The sequence below is a fragment of the Solanum stenotomum genome, chromosome 10 (genome assembly GCF_019186545.1).
Source record: "Solanum stenotomum isolate F172 chromosome 10, ASM1918654v1, whole genome shotgun sequence".
In the NCBI taxonomy this organism is placed as follows: domain Eukaryota; kingdom Viridiplantae; phylum Streptophyta; class Magnoliopsida; order Solanales; family Solanaceae; genus Solanum; species Solanum stenotomum.
Genome location: NC_064291.1, coordinates 31,726,978 through 31,751,483, shown reverse-complemented (window position 1 = coordinate 31,751,483; position 24,506 = coordinate 31,726,978). Strand labels below are relative to the sequence as shown.

The 24,506-nt window shown below is 32.5% G+C and overlaps 4 protein-coding genes and 1 non-coding gene across 5 annotated transcripts; 2 read left to right on the top strand and 3 right to left on the bottom strand.

The window, feature by feature from the left end:
- The first annotated feature begins 1,257 nt into the window (after nucleotides 1–1,257).
- Nucleotides 1,258–2,724, top strand: LOC125841193 (probable sugar phosphate/phosphate translocator At2g25520). The gene has a single exon (XM_049520267.1). It carries the CDS (start codon nucleotides 1,298–1,300, stop codon nucleotides 2,351–2,353), a length of 1,056 nt encoding a protein of 351 aa, XP_049376224.1. The 5' UTR covers nucleotides 1,258–1,297; the 3' UTR covers nucleotides 2,354–2,724.
- Nucleotides 2,725–6,756: 4,032 nt separating this feature from the next.
- Nucleotides 6,757–7,881, bottom strand: LOC125841195 (probable carboxylesterase 17). The gene has a single exon (XM_049520271.1). The coding sequence runs from the start codon at nucleotides 7,865–7,867 to the stop codon at nucleotides 6,929–6,931; it is 939 nt and encodes a 312-aa protein (XP_049376228.1). The 5' UTR covers nucleotides 7,868–7,881; the 3' UTR covers nucleotides 6,757–6,928.
- A 647-nt stretch (nucleotides 7,882–8,528) lies between these two features.
- On the bottom strand, nucleotides 8,529–8,601 carry TRNAR-CCU (transfer RNA arginine (anticodon CCU)). Its single transcript has one exon. It is a non-coding gene; the product is annotated as a tRNA-Arg (tRNA).
- Nucleotides 8,602–15,126: 6,525 nt separating this feature from the next.
- Nucleotides 15,127–16,719, bottom strand: LOC125841196 (SPX domain-containing protein 1-like). Its single transcript, XM_049520272.1, has 3 exons — nucleotides 16,401–16,719; nucleotides 16,184–16,310; nucleotides 15,127–15,751 (listed from the first exon to the last, which is right to left on the bottom strand). Exons 1-3 carry the CDS (start codon nucleotides 16,659–16,661, stop codon nucleotides 15,339–15,341), a joined length of 801 nt encoding a protein of 266 aa, XP_049376229.1. The 5' UTR covers nucleotides 16,662–16,719; the 3' UTR covers nucleotides 15,127–15,338.
- Nucleotides 16,720–23,300: 6,581 nt separating this feature from the next.
- LOC125842904 (uncharacterized) lies at nucleotides 23,301–24,287 on the top strand. The gene is made up of 2 exons (XM_049522183.1): nucleotides 23,301–23,417; nucleotides 23,745–24,287. The coding sequence occupies exons 1-2, from the start codon at nucleotides 23,301–23,303 to the stop codon at nucleotides 24,285–24,287; spliced, it is 660 nt and encodes a 219-aa protein (XP_049378140.1).
- The last annotated feature ends 219 nt before the right edge of the window (nucleotides 24,288–24,506 follow it).

Below are 24,506 nucleotides of genomic sequence, written 5' to 3'. Positions count from 1 at the left end.
AGTGGTTGTTTCAGTTATCACTTAACTCTTAGTATATTTTATATATTCAGACTAGTTGGGTTTTTCCCCATTTCAAATATCCATTGTTTTAGCTTCGACATAGTATATGTTTTACTCAATAAATTTTATAGTATACTTGATATATGTCAGACTTAGGGTTAGCTTGGGGTCACTCGTAATCCTAGGTCCCGTGTTATGTCTAGGGGGTAGCCTCGGGACGTGACAAAACCATAGAAAATGAAGGCAACCCCATCAGGGAGAATCAAATGCATGACCATGATCATATTTATAAACCACTTAGACGACTGAGCTAAGCTTCTCAATTGTGTTAAAGTGGTTCATTTCATTATATATAATCATAAATATCAAATTTAACTTTACAAAAACAGTGTAATTTTTTCGACGGGAGGATTCACCACGTAGACCTACCCCAACTACATGTGTTTAAATGATACAAGTATTAATTGAAGTGTCATAGTGAAATATAATGTCAACTTTATGCGTCTCCATATGAGTTCTGTCTTATTTTATTCTTACAAGTATTAAGCAAGTATGTATGTATATGCATATTTAAGTTTCACTCATCTCTTATTTTCTGTACAGATAGAAGGATTTTGATTGTCATTAATAAAATATTTTCTAAATTATGATTAAATATTTATTTATAATATTAACAGATAATGTTTTAATAATTTGTTATACAATATACATTTATTTTTACTAACTATTTTGTATTGCTTGCATTAAAATTTGTTTATGAAATTATCATATTATAAGTTTATGTTTTTATAAACAAAAAAATTATTATTTATTACAAACCTTCATAAATTTATATACTCGTCAATTTTTGATTTTATTTATAAGAAATTTGTTATATAGACTAAAAAAATCAAATATTAAAATTGTTAAAAAGTAAAAAAAGAAAAGAGAGACAAAGATTGAATATTAGGATAAAATACAAATTTTACTAAAATAAGTTTTTTTAAAAAGGAAAAATAATAACTATTTTTCAAAGTTGAGGAAGAACATGATGTAATAATTTTATCCTCTAAAAACTTACCTCCCTTCTTCTACACCTACCCCTATCTATCCTAGCTCATTAAAAATTATACTAATAAAAGAATTCTATAAAAGAAAAAGTAAAAAATAAAAAAAGTGAGGTTTCCACCTAAAAATAAGACCTCCTGTTTCCCATTCTTCACTTTCCCCTCTTTTGTCAAACTCTGCAAGACTCCAAAACTCTCCAATTCCCCNCCATCGCCGCCGCCCCTTTCACCACCACCGCTACCACCAAAAAATGGGGAAAGGTGCTGCCTTGTCAAACGGAGTAGTGAAGAAGATCATTCTTTCTTATACATATGTAGCAATCTGGATCTTCCTCTCCTTCACTGTCATTGTTTACAACAAATACATTCTTGACCGCAAGCTCTATGGATGGCCCTTTCCCATCTCTCTAACAATGATCCACATGACCTTTTGTTCATCTTTAGCTTTCCTCCTTGTTCGTGTTTTCAAAGTTGTTGAGCCTGTTTCCTTATCTCGGAATGTTTATCTCACTTGCATACTTCCCATTGGTGCTCTTTACTCTGTTTCTCTTTGGCTTTCAAATTCTGCTTACATTTATCTTTCTGTTTCCTTTATACAAATGCTCAAAGCCCTTATGCCTGTTGCTGTTTATACCATCGGGATCTTGTTTAAAAAGGACACTTTTAACAACTCCACCATGGGTAATATGCTGGCAATTTCAGTGGGTGTTGCTATTGCTGCTTATGGTGAAGCAAAGTATGATTCTTGGGGTGTTTTTCTTCAGTTGCTTGCTGTTTTGTTTGAGGCTACTAGACTTGTTATGATCCAGATCTTGTTGACTTCAAAGGGTATTAGTTTGAATCCAATTACTTCTCTCTACTATGTTGCTCCTAGCTGCTTGGTTTTCTTGTCAATTCCTTGGATTTTTGTGGAGCTTCCAATTTTGAGACAGAGCTCGAGTTTTCAATTTGATTTTGCTATTTTTGGGACTAATTCGTTGTGTGCCTTCGCCTTGAACTTGGCTGTGTTCTTGTTGGTGGGAAAGACTTCAGCTTTGACTATGAATGTTGCTGGGGTTGTCAAAGATTGGCTTCTTATTGCATTTTCTTGGTCAGTGATTAAGGACACTGTGACTCCAGTGAATCTGATTGGGTATGGATTAGCTTTCTTGGGAGTTGCATACTATAATCATAAGAAGTTACAGGCATTGAAGGCAAAGGAAGCACAGAAGAAATCTCAGCAAGCTGATGAGGAAGCAGGGAGATTGTTGACTGAGAGAGACTCTAATGGATCATCTGATGGAAAGAAGGGTGATTCACAGGCCTAGTTGAACCTGTGACAAAAAAGGGTATCAAAATAAATCTTATGAACAAAAGGGTTGTGAGAAGCATTAGCTTTGGGGGTTCTCTTCAAGTTGACTTGTGCTTTTCAAATGGATCTTGGTATGTCTGTTACTGTTCTTGGGAATAGATCAGTTCCATTTCATACCTAAGGTTATTTAGGATATCCACATTTCTTTGTTTACACTGCAGATTCAATTTATGTATCTTATTACTAGTAGATTTAAGATCTGAGATACCCTTCCTTATAGCTGTTTTGAGTTTCTGCTACTATTTTTACTTGTTGAATCCTTGATATTACTACTATAATTTATTTACAATTTTCCCTTTTAATCAAGGTTGATGTATGGTGCTTTTAGATCTCATTCTTAACTGAGTCACAAATCATAACTGATCTGTGAATATTTGCTTGTGAAGCAAACGGTTTCGTCTATGTTGAAGTGGAGAATTTTAACTAGAATAATTAATAAGCATTATAAACTGTCACCATTTTCTCTATGTTGGATTTGCATTAATGGCTGTTTCAGGTGACATTACTTGCTCTTAGCTGTGTGGATTTAATGCTTTTCAAAGGTATTTGGGACACGTAATTGGTGGCTTAATGGTTGAGAGATTGGAGTGTTGGCGTTCCTTTATGGTCTCATGTCTTAGACTTGAGATCTGATCTACTTCTTTTACATGGTATTAGAGTCAGATTCATCTATGTTATTGTGTTTCCTTAATGTTGGTTATTTATGTTCTATTATATTGTGGGTAATTTGGACTTGGAGCGTGTGGGCACACTTGTTGATTATTGGGGATCTTTTCTTTGTAAAGTCTTGTTGTCACCATTTCATGAGTTAGCTATTGAGGTTTAGTTAGATCCAAGGTTCTATCCATTCGCCCCAACCAGTACAAGATTTGAAGAGGATGTTCAAGGTGTATGATAGAGATGAGTGTAGAGTTTGTTGGGAGAAATACAACTTATTCAAGGAGAAGTAGCTACTTTTATTGCATCTTTTTAGGTTGAGACTACTTGGTCAACATCCATTTTTATCTCTTCCTTGGGAGGGTTACTTTGTAAAGCTGATTGTTGTGTGAGGATCTATACACACATTACTTGATATCTGGTAGAACAAGACAAAATAATGTAATGTACATTGGAGACAAGCATAAACTTGGGAGGAGATTGGGTGAAGTTTTGGCATTGTTAGACTTTTATTGATCTTAGTTTTTTGTTTGTTGAACCAGTTGAGCTCTTTCAGTGTCAGATTTGGCATATGCTAATGGCTTCAGTCTTCCTATATTTTGAATTATACTCCACCAAATTCCCATATATATGCCAAAAAACTGGTCTCTCTTGTATGCTGTGTGCATTAATTATGAAGAAATTTTTAAATATCGTACCATACCATGCCCACCCTTACGTATAAGAATCCATATTTTAAAAGAAAAAAAACGATGAGAACAGAACCTTATTGGCCCCTTGCTATTCCACCTACCATTTTTTGAAATTTATATTAGCCATCTCTGACAGCCATAGGTATTGTCCCACCTGTCACTTCTTTTTTACTCCATTAAGATCTGAAAGAGTACTTTCCTATTTATACACGAGCTTTAAGTACTTGTATTTGTTCCTATACGTATCTTTTGGTACTTATAAATATCAGTCATTTGACAACTTGTAATGTATATGAAGCAGAAATAAATTTGCACATTAAAAAAAAGGTACTCACCTTCTTGTCCTGATTAATTTCCTTAATATCATTCAAATGTGTCTTAATATTCCTCAATTAAGAGACATTTTATGTTAAGGATTTAGAATTACTTATTTGACTTAAATGGGCCTTTATTCACTCACCCATTAAAGACAATTACCAATTATTGAGTCTTTATTTTGAAAAAGTTGGCAGATTGTTTGACCATTTCCAAATGTTATTAACAATTACTCCCTCCATTCATTATTTGACTTGACACACTGACTAAGAAAACAATTATTGATACATGAATTTTACCACACTATTCCTATTAATTAATGTTTAGTATTAGGTCTTGAAAAATGATATGGAGAATATTCTCTATGTTCACTATTGATTTTGCATACTTCTTAAAAAAACTATAAATAGAAAGGTAATTTTACCACATCACCATTTGAATATAATTTTGAGTAAGATATCCAACATCCGGCGGGGCCAATGAATGGTCAGTGTTTGGAAATTGAATGGAATATCCATAGTTAAACTTTTTCATCTTATTTTATATTCGTCGAAAAGTCTTCCACTAATATTGCAGAAAATTTCATTGCAGTGTGCGTTACGCATGGTGCAATCTTCAACATTAATAAATTGACCAAGTCAGTCTCTCTGGTGAAATTTTGATGTTGGTTAGGAGTACAAAAGAAAAAGAAAAAGAAAAGAAGGGCATTTGTCTGTTTTTGTGTTGCTTGTGATCAGAGGATTCATTAGGTCTCTTCTTCTTTGGTAATTTAGTTTAGCTCACTAACAAGAACATGTTTCTCACATTTCAACAGTAGATACTCAAGTTTGAGCCTAAAACATATACTATCAAAAATATAAAGTTTAAACATCGCTCATGAACCTAATTTCTCCAAAATCCAGTTTGTAGGAATTAAGAGTTGATAAATTTTTCTCAAGAATATTGCTTACTGCTACATCTATTTCTTGCTAAAATTATAGAAGCTTTCTGTAAATTCTACCAAACAAACAAGTGTTTATAATTGGTAACTGAGTGTTTGCAGCAGTATCTGTCTCATGAACTACTTAAACTAATTAAGCAGTAAATAAAGAAACAAAGTGTATTTGCAAGATTGTTCATCAAGGCTTCACCTTTGATCAATGTGTATTTGTATGTAAATATATGTTCGTTAAGTTAATCAGTACGATACTTCATAGACTTATCAGCTGCCTTCTAGTCATCGGGGCAAAAATTTAGTCGGAAGCTCAAAGATCTGCAGTTAGCTGTATGATGGAAAGATTTTCTTGGATGGAAAAGTTTGTTGAGTAACGAGGTACTTATAGGTAAGATGAGAAATCACTTATTCTTGAAATTGTTCACATTGCAGATGGCAAAACATATTCTTATTATGTCCATAATGTTATTTTCATTGATACACATTATGTCCTGTTAACTTATTATATCTGGACTCTTAAGCTCAGATGGATTTCATTCTCAACTTTATAGAAATAGTTGAGAAAATGGAACTTTGGGTTTAATTCTATTCCAAATAGCTCATGAGGTGCAGAGTATAGCGTATGTTAAATTCATAGATTGTTTGTTCTTGAAACCATTCTCATTGCACATAACAAGGAGTGGCCCCCAATGGAACACAAGACGTGGGAAGCAACACTAAGATGATTCGGGCATGTGAAGAGGAGATGCACGAATGTCCCAATTCGGATGTGTATGGATAGTTACAGGAAAGGTAGAGGTAGGCCGAAGAAGTATCGAGAGAGATGATTAAACAGGACATGACACTACTTCAGCTTATCGAGAACATGACCTTAGATAAGAGATTATGGAGAACATGGAGAAGGATAGAGAGTTAGTTAGGTAGTTGATAATTGTCTCGCTTATTCTTCCATAATAGTAGTTGTAGACTGTAGTATTACTTTGAGAGTTTCTTTGTATTCCTTTTATATTACTATTTAATTTTTTTTTGCACTTTGATTATCGTATTATTTGTTGTAGTTAATATTTCTTTTAGTATGCTCTATCATGCTTTCTTTAGCATTTTTGTCTTGGTTTCTTTACTACGGTTGTTCTCTTTTCGAACTGCTTTGTAATGCTTTTACTTGAGCTGAGGATCCATCAGAAACAACATTTATACCTTCCAAGGTAGGGATTAGGTCTGCATACACACTACCCTCTCCAAATTTCACTTGTGGAATTACACTGAATATGTAGTTCTCATTGCATATAATGTTTGACAGTCCTATATATGTTTATCTGTTATGTTACTCTAAGAATAGCTCGTCTCAGAACCTTATTAAGTTGTGGGATTCAACAATGGATGCCTTGATGGGGAAACTGGTGAAAGTGTGTTCATCAGTGAAAGTGGTGACACCCATGATTAGCTTCTACACTTGTAGGGACAGCAACATAGTAAAGATTTTAAGTTAGCTAGGATGCAGAGGCTTTCTATTGACACACATATCTGGACCCCAAGCACACTCGAGTCTGGTTTTCCCTACTGATCGATATAACTCTATTCCTCGGCTTTATGCATTAACGTTACATTATGTTATTGATTCAAGAATTAGCTTCAGTTTAATTTGAAGGATCAATCTGGTTTTGTCAACATCCTTAAACTTCCATGAAAAAAAAGAAATGAGAACAGACTATGGTATTGTTGGATTGGATCCCTTAAAGACAGATGAAAATCAGCTCATTGTTGATCACCAAAAGTACTTTTTTGCATTAAAAAAAATGGAAGAGCATAAAGTAGAAGAAAAATAGGTTTAGGTAGACAATTTATTGTGGACTATAGCCAGTGTATGAAGCTTCTCAAAGTAGAAACTCACAAAAGTAAAGGATTGTCCTAAATTCATTTGTCGTCAATCGACTCATTTCCTAAAACTATTTATGAAATCACTCATTTGGTTCTGAAGCAAACGAGTAGCCTCTGATTCAGGATGAAATACATGATAAACATGAACCTGTTCCTCAGCTTCAACCACCTTCACATGACTTTTCACACCTTTCTTCTTCTTTAAGAATTCAGCGTACGTGACTCCCCTTTCTTTCAACAAGTCCAAACCAGCAACAAAAACAATCACTGCTGGAAACTGAGACCATTCAGCCACAGATAGTTGAGCATTCTCAAAATTACATCCAAAATAATCACGATTTGATCCTTGAGGCAAGCTCAGTCTCCAAAACATGTCGTTCATTTCCACACCCCCTGCTGATCCATTATCCATCTCTAATTCAGTCCTCTTTTCACTCCCAAAATAGGGATGAATTGGCAGCAACCCCTTTAGTCTACCACGAAAAACTTCACTTGTAATCGCCTGGATAGCAACCTGATGAACTATGTTACCTCCAGCACTGTCCCCGGAGAGAAAAAGCTGAGAAAGATCAGCCCTTTTCAGCCATGGTTCAAATTCTATGTTCTTGATCAGCCATTCCAATGCAGAATAGCAATCTTCATAAGCTATAGGAAGTCTATTTTCCGGTGCAAGACGATAGTCTACTGAAAGGATGATAGATTTTGAAGACACACTTAAATCTCCAAGAAAAACATGGTAACCGAGCCATGTAGTTGAGCCGATACAAAATCCACCACCATGGAAGTAGACAAGAACAGGAAAGTGCTGGTGAACACTTGATTCAGGAAGGTACATTCTACCTAATATAGGTTTCGAAGAATCAATGACGACATCCTTTGACATGTAGCCATTGGAAGGTTCAATTGATGCAGTAGCTATTTCTGGCTCGAATCGCTTCACTGAGCCATCAGAAAAAACTTGGATGTAACCTGGTGCCTCTGCAACTATGGACATTTTCTTGGAAATGTACACTTCCTAGCTAGTATGGCATGGCATGAAATTTAAAGCTGCCATGCTTGATAGTGGAGCATGAGAAGAACATGGATATGGATGGTGGGTTGATCACACAATGGGCAATGAATCATGCAAAAGAAAAACAGATGATTCCTAAAATTTGGGGTGAGCAAAAATCGAACCGAATAGTAAATCGAATCGAAAAAAATGTTATTGATTTATCGTTATTGGGTAAACGAGTTTTTATTGGTTTTATAAATAAAAATTATCACGTTATGAGTTTTCGATTTTGGTTTTTAATATTGAATTATTTGGTAAACCGATAATCCATAAGGCTGTTGTAATTTTGCTCATTTACTCCTATATAAATATTAAATATGTTACTATCTTTGTCCTTTAGTCTTCAATTCACATTATTGTTCTAGTTCTTTTATTTGTGTTGGATTTATATAGTTGTTTTCATGTTAACTTATGTTTATATTTTATGAGCATCATGTGAAGTTACATTATGTCTTGTCGCGCCACATTATTGGAGAAATCATATATTCATTTTATGAGCATTTTTTTATTGGTTAAATCAAAAATCGAACTGTTATGGACCAAAAACTAATTAAAAAAATATCTTATTGAACCAATAGGAAAACTAAAAATCTAAAATAAACGCGCCAGGTAGGGGTCGAACCTACGACTTTCTGCTTAGGAAACAGACGCTCTATCCACTGAGCTACAGGCGCTTTTGTTAATGCATTCTTAGTTGCTAACATTTAACAACCTTTCCCTTATTGGTTTGTTGTGTGCATAAATGCCATAATTTATGATGAGAAATCCATCGTGTTTATAAGCTTTAGAGGATTGAATTCAGCAATGCAGGGAAAATGTTTTAGAATTTATATTTTAGGGGGGGGGGGGGGGATAGAAATGTCATTCTGAAATTGACAGCTAGAAATTTAAATAGTTTATGGACTAGCAAGGTCCCCTCATTGTCTTTTTTACAATTGACAAGTGGTAATTTTGACATATTATATATGCAACTAGAATTGTTAAACTGTGATCATAATTTTTAATTTTTTGATGCTTAATTGATTAAGAGCCGCATTCATTTTTATCACCCTAGATTTAAATTTTTGGATGAATTAAAGTGAAAACTAAAAATTTATTGTTGGGCTTTTTAAATGCTTGAAAACTATTTGTTGAAATATTTAACAAATTGATGATTGAGGTTTGTTGGGATGTAATTTTAATGTTAGAGTTAAAAATTAAAATTTGAAGTTATTTGATGAAGATTTATGTGACTGAAGTTGGTAGAAAACGAAACTCATTTTATACAAGTTTATATAATATTGTGTAACAGTATAAAAGTGTGTGTAAATAAATACCTCTTATATTCTATTATATACTTTATATACAACATTGATACGTGATTTACTATAATAATAATAAAAAAACTAAATGGGGATACAAAGTCCATTTTCTTTCATGTGTAGAAAAATATAAGTGTGCATAAATAATTATGTATGTATATTTGAATAAATATGAATAGGGGTGGCATGGCATAATATTTGAAATTTTGGTTGGTAATTTTGATTTTCGATTTTTAAAAGTATTATATCATTATCATATCTAATTAATTTGATATGATTCAATATTTTCAAGTCCAATTCTGATATTATTGGTATGAAAAATAGATAACAATAGAATTTTCAACTTACATATACTCACATAATAGGGAATTATGATTTCAACTTCTGTAAAAATATATATTCAAAAGATTGTACAAAAAACTTCATTTGATAATCATTTATATTTTATAAAAGATATTTCGATCAAGATAACTCAAAATTTTAACCTCTAAACATTTAGTTTTGTAGTAATACTAGGTGATATATTTATTTGTATTATTATAATATATATAATTTTTTTATGTAACTATATACTTTGATATTGTATTCAATATTTTAAAATTTATTAATAAATAGCAAATATCATACTAATTATCAATAAAATATATATCATATTGAATATCATAAGATTGAATCACAATATCAAAAAATTTGATTCGGTACGAAAACTCGGTGATAGCATCCATGAAAACTCAACACATTTGTGGAAACTTTGAAAGTTCCAAGAGGACCTATGACAAGATCCCAAACAAAAAAAAAATCGAGACAAGCTTAATGGGCTGAAATAAGCAATTACAAAGTGTCCTGTGATGGAAGATTTGAAAATTTAATATATGACATTTATTAGACTAATATTTTCAAGTTATAGCAGTAGAATAAAACTTTCAAGTTGTAACAATAAAAAAATTCAGGTTGTAACATTTTATTAAATAAAAAAGATTTTTTAATTAATTATAAAAATCTGTTTTGAAAAAAATAAAAAGGATAAAAAATCGATTTTGAAAAAAAATAAAAAGATAAAAAAGGAAAATAAACCGATTTAGAAGAAAAAAAAAGAAAAAACGGGAGGTGTATTAATAAAATTTGAATTGATTGATGATAATTATTAATTAGCATAAATTAAACTAATTAGGAATATTTAGTTTCCTTAATTCACTCTAATCTGTTAAAATTAATCTAAAAGCCTAATTTTATCCATTTTCTTCTACGTTATTCTCTGTTCATTTTTTTTTCCAGAATTGTTGTCACTGACGAGTAAATCAAGATTTTTTTGTTTGAAAAATCTTGATTTTGCTGTGATGGACGACTGCTTATCTATATTAATGAAACATGATGGTACATGGGATCCTTCAGGTTGAGTAAATGTTGGTATGAATAATTGGATGTCAACTACATACAGTTTGGATACCAATTATATGGTGTTCATTTTGATCTCCAATTAAATATCAAAACTAAATTGTTTATGTATCCAATTGTTATGTAGTTTGTATATAACTGATATCCAGAAAATTGTATCCAATTGATATGCAGTCTGTATATAACTCGTATCCTGAAATTATGAGAGTCAATCTGTAATTCATATGTAGTTGATAACTGACTTGAAGAAAACAATGCATATTCTATATCATTCAATACATAAAATTGTATAAAAAAAACAAATATATATTGTCAAAAGTTAAAAAGACATGAAATACTAAAGAGTTTAAGCTGCAATCATCTATCTCAAATTTGATCTTCGTAGTCTTGGTGTAGGATAATTGCTAGTATCTGGAGCATGTTCTTTTGCTATGCGGGATTCATCAAATTTGCTAGCAACAGTTCCAATTACTTCATTCTCACTGATCGCGCCATCATCGTTCTTTGTTTTTCCGCATTGCCATCAACCTAGTTGGAGAAATTGTAAAAGAAACCTTCTTATTATAAAAAATAAGTATTATAAGAAAATACCAATTTCATACCAACATTAGTCATAATTTACACAAAAAAAAAAAAGGGTGATTTAACAAACTACAATCAATTCACATAATTGGACCACTAATATCATACCATTTTTTGATAAAAATAATACACAACTTAAGTCAACTTTCATACCAACAATAAATCATTTTCATATCAATGTTAAAACACATTTCATACCATATTCATAAATCGTATATTAATTAAGTCAGCTTTCATACCAATATTATTCATGTTTCATGCCAGATTAGTAGACATAATGAGAATAATTTGAAAAAAAAATAGATTTCCTCTAAATTGTGTATCAACTTCATACCAGATTTAAACAAGTTTCACACCAAATATAAGTAATACATCATACAATTTCTATACCAATTCGTGCCAACATTAGACAAAATTCATAATATATTAATAAATCATATGTTAAGTCAGCTTTCATACCAATAATATGCATAATATAACAATTTTAACAAAAAAGATCTACTAAATTGATTTAACCATATCCCATGTAGTAAAAAACTCAATTAACTTTTGGAGGACACAACACACACTCAGCAGTACTTTCCCAGAGTCCAAACAACATAAGGTTTCAAGAACATCTTTACCTTCTATAATAAACTCCAATCGACACTACACATGACCATAAATCTCCCAAAAACATTAGCAAAATCAATAAAGATTCGATTTTTGACTATTCCCCACGTAGTAAGAACTCAAATCAGCAAAACCCAGGAAGGATCAACCTCAAAACACCTCTGATTCACCTCCATGGAAATGGTAAAATAAATTTTCTTGTAATACAATTATCAAACGGGGTTTCTCCAAAGTACTAAAATTATTGAAAATTACAACTTAGAGATCTGCCCTTTTGTTTTGATTGTATGGAGAATATATTTCTCCTAATCAGTTTTTAGATGTTGAAAAACTGGCTTCAATGGAGTATGGATGAAAGAGATGAAAGATGAATTTCTTTTTCTTTTTAACGTGAAATTGACGTGGGGTGAGGGATTTAGGTGGGGTGTGAGGGTGTGACTTGTAACTGTAAAAAAGGAACAGTAATCAATGTAAATCCCTATAATTGTGTAAGAGATAATTATGGGGTATTCTTTATTTAAATAATTTAATAATAATATAAAATTATAAAAAATTACTTATTTAATAAAGTAAAGTTTAATTAATTTATAAATAATTAGTGATATGTTATAACCAGTAATTAAACTGTTATAAGCAAGAATTTTTTAAAAGTAGATTTAAAACCTGTAATATTGACTCTTAAATGTGTATATGGGGTGATTTTTCCGATGGAAGAAGAGCTCAAGCCCACGTTTTCCTCGTGTTATATCTATTTCAAGGCCCAAATTAAAGCCCAAATCTGCCCCCAAATGGAGAAAATACTGCAGCCCAAAATTAATGATGATTTCACTTAAATGATACTAAATTAATATATATATATATATTAAGATTTCTGTGTTCAGAAATTATTCATTAGTCAATGATATTAAATCACTATATGTATACGGTTTGTGTTTGCCTAATCTTTTATAAATTTACATCTTGAATCTTCATTTTTTTTTAAATGGATGATCAAAACTCCATCAAAGAGAATTACTATATGTATATCATTGCATGACAATTTTTTTGACGATCCACCATTTTTTCTTTGGATCTAACACAAGATTTTGGGGTGATTGCAAGGTCAATTGCAAAATCTAGATCAATTGAAGGGAAGTGGTCGATTCAAGAGTTTAGATCCAAGCATAGATATACCCAATTGTTATGCAACAAATTGTCAGATCAAGAGTTTAGATCCAATTAAAGAAAATTGCTTCTAATAGCAATGAATCCAAAACATATGATGATGTCGTTTTTGGTTTATTGAACAAAATGAATATGAAGAATTCCAGATATTTGTATAAACCTTATTAGTATATATTTTGTATTTGTCTATTTCGTTCTTATATTGTACTTATCTACACGTATTTGTGTATATACAAAATTTCATTACTGTTGATTGGTTCTATATTGTTTTGTTTGTATATTTTATTTTCATGTATATTATCACCCACAATACCTTATACAAATTCAATGTATTATTTTCAACATTTATACATAACTGATTATTTATCTATTTTAATGATTTATATACATATACAAATAATTGTATATAATATGTTCACATGTATAAATGTCGGAATTAACTATGTTAACGAAAAAAAGTAAACTTATTTTTGGACATACTTTTTTAGGGTATTAGATTTCTACTCAAAGAAGCACCCCAAGAATGCTCCACACATGCGGTGTTATACAAATAATGATTTATATACATATACATATACAATTCATCCACTCAATAATAATACATATATGTATACAAATACATATAATTACTCTATACACGAAGAGAAAAGAGATAAAGTGACACTTGAAGTTGTTCCAAATTTTTAAAAAGACACCTTAACTATGCAAGCATCCTATTATCCCCCTAAACAATCCTGAACTGATATTATTTCATTAGTTTTGTCCACCTGGCATAGAGAGTGTATCCACACTCTTAAAGAGCGTGAACAGACTAAAATAACGAATATAATTTTATTTTTACAAGTATTTTGCTATAAAATATATTTTCTTGTTTCTCTTATTATTTTAACTTTTTTTCCTTATTATTTTTTCTTTTTCTTTCTTCCTTCTTCTTCAAAAATTCATTGCCATCTCTATTGAAGCTTCTTTTCAATGTCACTTTTTACCACAACTCCACCTCCCCTTTTTACTATTATTTGTTTAACTCTCTTCAATTTTAAAATTATATCTAAATATTTATTACATTTCGAACAATTTGATAAACACATTAAATTTCAAGATGATTAGCAGGTATTATTTAAATTTTTTTTATCCAAATTTCAATTAAGATTTTTTAATTTTCGGAGAATTCATTGAACGGTCTAATATTTCTATTGATGTTCTTTATATGTTTTTGGTATTCATAAGGAAGAAGAAACAAAAAAAAAAAGAGTACATTTGATCCAAAAACCACAATTGAAAAGTGTTAAAAAGTTGTTTGGGGGTAAAAAATGGTTTTTCAAAACCGAAGTTAAAAATAATGGCATGGATGAGCCTTTTCTAAAAGTTCTATGACATATTTAAGCCTTTACATACCATAAACATGACTTGCGGATATAAAACAACTGATACATTTTAAGCAACAAATAACAAATCGTGTTTTTTGGCAAATAAGGTCGACTAAAATGTCTTTAAACTCACTACAAAAAGTTCTAAATAAAAAAAATATTTACACGTAGGCTAAGTTGCGTACACGCTTCACTTTCGAGGGCTCATATGTAGGATTCTCTGATGTACACTACTTTTTAAGAATCCGACACACACCCATTGATCTTTTTAAAGAGCCCAGGCAACATAGCATGTAGGACGAAGACCAAAATAGTATTAAGAGGGAGTTAGAGATTTTATTGAGGAAAGATTATTTTCCAAATTGCAAAAATTATCAGGGCTAAGATACTGATGAAACTAAAAAGTGTTTATACGCTTAAAATTGTTAATTCGAATGTGAACAACTTATGATTTTGCATATATTTGGCATTTTTTTATAATCGTAGTGTTTAGACAATTTTCGCGCACTCTATCCATCAAGACTAAGACAAACAAAAAGAACCACATGATGTTTTTTGTTTTCGCTGAAATTTAAAACTATAACCTCATGGCTCTCACTCACTTCATTGACCGACACCTTAGGTGCCTATATTTAGCATATTAGTGTGTACAAAACACTTGCCAAGAAGTTTATATGAGCTGGTGAACCTCATAATCTGTACCCAAACATCAAAGTCTGCCTCCAAGACTAATGTACATACATACATACAGTCCACAACCTTTAAGACTATAGCAGCATTAGCTCAACTTAAAAATTCCTTGAGCCAAAAACAATGGACTACAAATTGGAACGTGTATATATATATTTATCAGTTACATGATGCATCAGAAATCTAAAGCTATATATGAGCTGTAAGGTAATGTAGTCGCAGCAACTGCACTGCACTCACTGCTTCTTCTTGGCAAAAAGGAAAAAAAAAAAACAGTATATCAAGAGACATGAGTAACCCCTACTTTGCTTCTTGTATGACCACTGGAGCATTTTTCCATACATTGTCGAGCGCGTTGGTCTTCATTGGTGGCAAAGAGAACATGCTGACAGTTGAACTTCTGCTACGCATCTCCTGCAAGACTCTGAGTGCTGAATAGGTAAGTCTCAGGTACATGTTCTCCATATTCTTTATCTCTGCAAGCTCTTGAGGAACTTTGACTGGCCTTTCTCCGCCACTAACTCCTCCCCCTGCTCCTGCTACTTTGAGTGGCTCGGTTTGGTATAAAAGGCTAAGAAGTGTATCACACTCCTTCACTAGTTTATTTAGAACCTCAGTTTCGAAGAATGGCTCTGCGAGCACCTTTTGGATAAAAGGCAATCGAAGAAGCTCCCCACTGAGTTTGTCATATTTCTTTAAAATCTTCACAACTCCTGTGAAGAGCAAAAGCAAAAATATAAATTCATTACAGCCATATGGGAAAAGCTATACGAATGATATCAGCAGGTAGTGGAGGACAGGACAAACGTGAAGAGGAAAAGACATCCATACTTGTACATATGCCACAAAGAGGTGACTGATCAGATGTCTATATGCAATTATGTTGTAAAATTTAGCATTGAAAATCCATTAGTATCCTCTTCGTTTTGGGGGATTCCCATCCATGGACCAATTTGGATTCGCACCCCATTCCTATTAAGAATGAATTTTCTATACCCTCAGATCTAACCCTATACATCTAATTAAGGGAGGAACAATGAATCCACTGCCCCCACATGTTTCAGTTGGTATCATATTCAGTTGATTAATCTGGCTATGAATTAAGTTGAGGTTGCTGATAGAACTAAATTGAAGAGGAGGGATACCTGTATAGTTAAGAGCACTGTAATTCTCCAATAAAACCATTTCTCCATGAAGATCGACAATGTCCCTACCTAATCTATTCACCTCTACATTTGACTTTCTCATCTCAGCTACCCTTTCTTTCAATACCTGACAAGATTAGAAAGACTATAATAGTTAAACCAAAAGAATCAGTCATGTGATTGAGTTTTACAAAACAAAACAGTAAGGGATACGGACCTTAAGGTGAATGATGTAGTCCTCTTCTTTCTCAACAAAGAAACTGTTAAACTTATCAATCTCCTCTTCTAACAGCTTCACAAAATCATTCACCTCCTTGGTAACCTCATCATTATTCAACCTCTGCCTTTTCATAGGCCTAGCATCCTGAGGATAAATTAATTTCAATTCTTTCTTCAGATCTTTGTAACACAAGAATTTGTCTTGCCATTCAGGCAATGTTTCCTCTATGTGACTCTTCAATATTTTCCAGAACTTCATCTCCACTCAATACAATACACAGTTTTTTCTTTCTTTCTATCTACTCTATAAGATTGCAAAAAATGGAGAAGGAAAACAGAGAAAATAAAAGTATATAAAAAGAAAGAGGGAAGAATATTCGAAGCATGAATTCCAGTGGTTTAGGGGAATTTGGCATATTTAAAAGGAATATCCAAATAGGATATCCTCACTTTCGGTGCTTATTAGATGCTCTTTGTTTTCACCGTTTAAATTCAACCTCTCTTTCCTACCAATTATTTATTAAGTACTTTATTTGTAATTAAAATCCACTTTTATATTCTATTACTGGTAAGAAATAATCTCCTATTTTCCAATATTTATTCACACTTATTTTTTTTAATATAAGCAGATTAAATAATTTTAATTTTTTTTGTCTTAAATATTGTTATTATGGTAGATTTTTAGTGGTATTGAATTAAATAATTTTAGATTCTTAATCTAAAATGGGTTATTTATTATACTCCCTCTATTTCTAATTACTTGTCAACTTTTTTTTAGTTGTTCCTAATTACTTGTCCATATTGACGAATCAATAAAGGACAATTTTTTTTAAATATTATACCCTCAATTAATTACTTAGAAAAAGGTTGAACTTCGTGAAAATCTTAAATTTTTAATTCACCCACTTCATAATTAATAGGGGTAAAATGGTAAACTAACTATGTCAATCATAGTTTTCTTAATAGGTATGTCAATTCAAAAGTAGACAAGTAATTAGGAACAAATGGAGTATATAAGAGGCATGAGAAGGACTACCAATTGATATTTTAGTAATTTTAACATCATTTAAGGGCAAAATAATAATTGTATAATTAAAGGTCAAAATGAAAATCTAGAAGAATCCATACATGTCTTTATTTTTGTTATGGACCCATAAAGATATTTTTGTAATTGTGTTGAAATGAAGAGTTTCTATTGGTTAACTTCTTACAAACAATAATACATGCTAAACTTGTTTTAGAAAGAAAATTTTGAACTAATTTAAATAAAATGTGTTTGAATAGTTAATATTTTGTTCCGAAAAATACCTTTAAGGATTATTATGTAAACATATTTTTAATATTATGTTTACTCCATAATATGACCACTACAAAAATTCGTATCATGGTTATTAAATTAGTCTTCAACATGATGTATCAATGTTTGACTATCAAGAAATTAATAATTAGACAATGTATTTCACGAAAGATTAAAAAAATATTATTTTTTCATTTTTATATAAGATATTTTCTTACTATCAAATATGATAAACAATTTAACAGATAAAATTTGAAAAAAAAAAGTATAAAATTCAAATTCTAAGAAATATCAAAATACAAACTAAAGAAAAACGAGGAGTTAAAAAAATAAAAAAGAACAACAAAAGAAAATGTCAATAGAAAATGACTTTGTTGAGAAATATAGAGGAAGAAAAAACTTAAAAAATAAATAAATTAGGGAAAAACAACCTTAAAAAGAAAAACAAGTAAATTGGTTATTTGGGGGGAGGGCGGGGGGTTAAGATTTAGAGTTTTCTTTTACGGCATGATATTTCGAGTGTAGTATCAAAAACTTTTATTAATGTAATTTAGAATTTAACATTAAAATAATTATTATTTTATATAGAAATAAAGTTGCTTTCGTGATTGTTTTTATTGTTGTGGAGTTAGAAATCAATTTTTAAATAAATACTTTCAATATTAAAATCAAAATAAATAGAAGTATTTCTATTTAACGAAGACAGCAATAAAATGTATCACAAAATTCATTGACAAAGCAAACTATAAACAAATTATACTTAAGCTGAAGGAATAGAGATTTGAAAAGCTTTGAATCGATCTTTACGAATTGGTTGATCAATGATTAGTATTTTATCAGATGCAAGGTCTGTGGTGCAAATATTACTAAAAGAAGATAACAACATTGTGGAAAACAGATATCACTTGCGAAAATATACGAAGATGATGAACTTTTTGAAAGATATCAACATTTTATATATTTCTCGAATACAAAATATTTTAACTCATAATCTAACGCAATTGTCTATTTTCTTTGCTACATAGAACTTCTTGGAATTCAACTTTCTCAATTTGGGTTGTAAACGACACGTTTATGTCGTATGAACATTTGAAACAAATTATCAAGTTATATATTGAAGTTATTTACTAAAAAAAAATAGTATAAATACATAAATTTCATGCATTTGGGGGGCTAATTACATCTTATCCTAGAAGTTTTCTCAATTACAAAAATCTCGAATTTTTCATTACTATCGAATACTTTTCTTGGATGTGCGATACATAGCAAATGAAACATTACTTCATGGGAAGGATGTATCCAAGTGGGAATAGTTACGTATCCGAGAGGGAATAGAGATGTATCCGAAAGGAGATTTTTGTAATTTTTTTAATGGTAGAAATTTTAGAAATTACGATATCTTAAGTTGTGAATTTACGTTATTTCTCAAAAATATATGTGAAATTATATTGGGTCTGTATCACGAGCCTAAAATTATAATATAGATTTGAATTCTGTGCTGGACGTGTGTCCAGATGTTCACATAAGAGTAGAAATTCTGTCATACTTTCAGCCTAATTTGTACTAAGCTGATTTATTTCGGATTGTAATATCTGAGATTGTTCAGACAGCTTTGATAGCTCGTCTCTTATTTTGAAAAGCTTTTGGCTTTTTTCATCAATGGACTCATCCACTTTCTTCATTCCTTCATATATCCTGATCACCAGGATTTTTGTCTTGTCCATATTGGACGTTTCTAGAGATGAAATCTGCAAGAAAATTATCATTTCCTTTAATATATTCTATTGAAAATGAATAGAAAGATAATAACACCTGCCATCTGTGCAATCTTCTGTATTGCGGTTCGGAAGGTAGTTTATTAAATATTAGCCCTGAAACTTGAGTATTGTCAGTTCTAACAATAAATGATTTTGGTAAAAGGAAGGCAGGAAATTTTCTAATCCCTCTAACAATGGCTAGTAATTCTTTTTCATTTGTCGAATATCTTGTTTCGGCATCATTAAAAGTACCACTTGTGTACCTGCAAATTTCATTCAAATCGGTTTACAATAATGCTCCCCAATGATAATCGGATGCATCAGTTTGTAAAACTAGATTGTCACTATCTTCAGGCAATCTAAGTTTTGTTAACTTTGCACATTCTTCTTTTAGATTTTTTATACACTGTGTGTGTTCTTCTGTCCATCCAAGTCTATTGGATTTTCTAATTAATTTTTGTAGAATATTCCCTTTTTTTGCTAAATTTGGAATAAATTCTCCTGCGTAATTTAAACAACCCAGAAATTTTTGAATTTCTTGTTTTGTTGTTAATTTATCAGGGAATTCTACTATCTTTTTAGATATGCGTGATTGGAGTTCGATTCCATTTTTTGAAATAATCATTCCTAAGAATTCTATTTCATTTTTATTGATGTCAGCCTTTTTCTGACTTAACACAATTTCGTTTTTTAAATAGATTTCTGAAAATTCTTTCAGGTGTTTTATATATATATATATATATAAATATTTATTTTTATTTTTTTTCTCCTATATGATAAAGGGCAATAAGCTCACACCTTTTCAACATGTATGTGCCATCAAAAATATTTTGAAGAGCTTCTCCTGCCACATGTAGCCCAAATTTGGCTCCTCAACGTGCCTATGCCATCAAAAAAGGGCGTTGTGGTCTTTTCAATTTGAATAACTTCACCAGCCACGCGTAGCCCAGAATTTTCACAGGTATTACCTCGCTGCTCGTTTCCTCTTCTCACCACTTCGTCTTACTCTTGTCATGTAACACCTCGGAAACTAGTAAGTTGAACTAGTGAGTTCTAGAGCTTTACGTAAGAATTTTGGAGTGTTGTATGAGGGTTAAAACTCATAAAAGGGTCCCCCATACTTAGAATGGAGGTTTAGGGGTTAGGGTGTCAAGGTACGACCCCCCAAGGACCACCCAAGGGGTCCTTGAGGAGCACCTCAAGACAGCCCAAAAAGCTACTTTTTTGGCAGCAACCTACGCCTTGCCACCTACTAGCCGTAGATGGACCCACGCCCCATAGGTTGGGATCGTGGTTCAAGGCTTGGGTTGGCCTGCAAAGTTGAGCCTCCAGTACCTATCTACGACCTGCCAGTACGGGCAGTAGACCCATCCACGGTCCGTGGATGGGTGGGCGCAGGTGCAAGCATTTTTTGGTCTTTTAGTTTTAAGTCAAGTGTTTAGGGGTTAAGTTAGTAATTAGTTAGGGCCTAGGGAGGTCGGTTAATTAGTTAAATAACCACCTATAAATACCTAATAAGACTCTAAACTAAATCATTAACTCATTCATCTAAGAACCCCCAAAATACTCTCCAAAAATCCTCTCTCTAGAAGTGAATAAGAAGAGAAGGGAAGAGGGAAACAACTAGGGTCGAAATTCACAATTGATTCAAGCTTTGTTTAGGTCTTTGAAAAGAGGTAAGTTTAGCTAATTCATCTATGGGTTCTTCCCCCCATAGAGCCCCCTTAGTTTTCCCCCAATTGTGAAGACAAAAGCCCAATTCTAGCTAGGGTTGTTCTTACATTGTGGGTAGGACTTAAGTATGATTCCAATCTAGTGGATAATACCTAATTATGATTGTATTGACATTGAATTGTGATATTATGATGAATTCATGTGATTTCTATGGTAAACCCTAGTCTATTTGATGAATTTCATATTGTGTGGGTTTTTGCCATTAGAGGTGAAGTTGAAGGTTCATAGGTGATTTTCCTAAACCAATTTCATGTGTAGTAAGTGATCAAAGTTAGGATCATATAATCATGAATTGAACTAGACTATATTGTATATGATGAATCTTGACCTGTAAAGTTAGAATTAAACCTTTATGATCAATTATGACTAGAATCACCTAGTAATGATGAATATGATTAGAATACCTTCAAATCTAGGTATGAATGAAGGTTGCAAGAAGTAAAGCTTGAATGTAAGGCTTGTAGTAATGAATGTTGATCACTAAGGTTTGAAGGTAAATCCAATATGATGAACTATGAATGTTAAGGCTTTGAGAGTAAAGTTTATATGTGAGATTAGAAGATTAAAGTATAGAATTGTGGTAGAAGGCTTATACCTACCTAATCTACATTATGAGTGCTTAAGTGCACAAAGTGATAGAATCACTTGAGTTATGCTAGTATCCATGTCTAATGTAGAATTCTAGACATGACATTATGCATGAACATGATATGACATGAAAGGTTCTCTCACATAGAATGATTCTTGGTTAAAGGGTTTTCTCACCTAAAATGAATCTAAGTCCTAGGACTCTAAGATGTGATGAGGCTTGTGGTGATTCCCCTAAATGACCTTTACATGATAGGAATGTGTGGTGAATTCCCTTACTCCTAATTAGTTAAGTATGGGGAGTGTGAGGTTATTACCCTTTATGTATGTGTGACTCCCAAGGCAAGCGGTGATTACCCATTAGCCTTTATGTTGGTCATGGAGGCTTTTACCTATGATCCTTATGTGATGATGTTGAGGCGAATACCGACATTACACATTAAAATGGATATGGAGGTGAATACCTATATCATCTTAAAATGAATATGGAGGGGAATACATATATTCCTCTAATAATGAACATGGAGGCAAATACCTATGATTCATTGATATATATGAATAGAGGTGAATACCATTATCTTTATGATTCTATGATATGTGTGGCTTGAGGTGACTTCCCTTGTTCTTCATGATAAACTAAATATTTATGCCTTGAGGTGACTCCCCCATGCATTTATGAACATGAGCATGACTAGTTTGGATAGTAGGTCTAGATACCTCTCCACTTCATGTATGACTAAGAGGTGATTACCCTTGTCTTTATGATGTTAAGAGATGATGAACATGAATGATGAACCTAAATATCTAGCTTAGCATGGGTAAGATTATGGGGTCTTGTTCATGCATGGCACAAACTTGCCTTAAGGTGAGTCATGAGGTGTTTCTCTTATATGATGTATGCTTAGATATGATTGTGCTATAGTTGCCTTCCTTGACATGATATGATTGACTAAGGTGATAGTTCCCTTGTCTATATGAAGTAAGCTAGTAATGAGACCAAAGTAGGGTAAATATGACTATGATGACTTCAAGGTTATGCTTAGTGGGAAGGGTAGTATGGGATGCCTTTCATACATTGCATAAGTGTGCTTTGAGGTTACTTTGGAGTATGTTCCCTTATGGTAAGAAAATCTTAAGAGTTGACCATGTATATATGATATGATTAATATGACCAAAAAGGGATACTTGGCTTGAGTGGTGTTATGGGATGCTATTTATGCTTTGCACTTGTATGTTTTTGAGGTTACTTGAGAATGGTTCTATTAGGGTAGAGATGACTAAGAGTCAATTATGCTTATATGATGCTTATGTTGAAGACTTGGCTTATTATGATTATGACTTGTCTCCTATGCGCATTAATTATGTCTTATGCTGACTTATGTTTATATGATGCTTATGTTGGAGATCATGCTATGTTCCTCCCCAAGGTTCCCAAGAGCCTTAAGTTCCTCAAGCTCTTAATTATGAGGGGGCTACGACAAATGTGGAAATAAGATCGGCTCTCCAAACATTGACTCAAGCCATGACGGCTCAAGTCAGTAAGGAAGTTGGGCCCCATGTGAACCCTAATGTGAGCACTATGGCTTCTAGATTGAGGGATTTTGTGAGGACAAGTCCTCCGGTGTATCTTGGTTCCAAGGTGAGAGAGGATCCAAAGAGTTTGTAGATGAGGTGTATAAGGTATTTGATGCTATGAGAGTGACTTCTATAGAGAAAGCGGAGCTAGCCACTTACCAATTAAAGGATGTGGCCCAAGTTTGGTATACTCAATGGAAGAGGAATAGGCCGGTAGAAGCGGGTCACATAGATTGGGAAGTGTTCAAGAAAACATTCCTTGGTAAGTTATTACCCCTAGAGTTGAGGTAGGCTACGATGCAAGAGTTTATCAACCTTAGGCAAAGTAACATGAGTGTTCAAGAGTATTCCCTAAAGTTTACTCAACTCTCTAACTCTAACTTTTGAGGAGAATTCAAGGGCTAAGATGAACCAATTCATGATGGGAGTATCTAAATTAGTAGAAAATGAATGTCGTGTGGCAATGCTTATAGATGATATGGATATCTCACGTCTTATGATTTTTTCCCAACGAATAGAAGAGTTAAAACTTAAGAAGGAATCTAAGGAGAAAAAGAGGTCTACATTGGATGATGATGAGCCCTTGGATGATGAGTCTGATGGACATGATCGCCCTAAGTTTAGACAAAAGTTCCCCGAGCAAGGTCCCTCAAGTACTTCTAAGTTCAACCAAAAGAGGGTGTCTAACCCAAAGTCTCAAGAAGAAGGTAGTGAAATTCTATTACCGGGATGTCTTGAGTGTGATAGGAGCCATGAGGGTGAATGCTTAGCGTGCTCTAATATTTGTTTTGGTTGTGGTGATTTGGGCCACAAGATAAGGCATTGCCCTAAGATTGCTAGAAATGAAAAAGATAGTCGTCGTAGGTCCCAACCCTACCCTTCCTCCGGTCCACTTGGTTTGGGTGGCAAGGCTCCAAGGAAGAATAGATCTTAAGCTCTCCAATCTAAGGATGATCAAAAGTGATCTCCTCTTGTCCCTTCCGATATATGTTTTATGCTTTAGTAAATTTTTGGATTTCTTTTCTTTGGTGACTTGTTATGTTGGACTATGATGTTGTCTTTAGTATGAATGATGTTTCATTGTTGCCTTTGTGTTATGAAAGATGTTTAGAAGAATTTGTGTAGGCTTACTCCCAAGAGGGAGATATTGTGC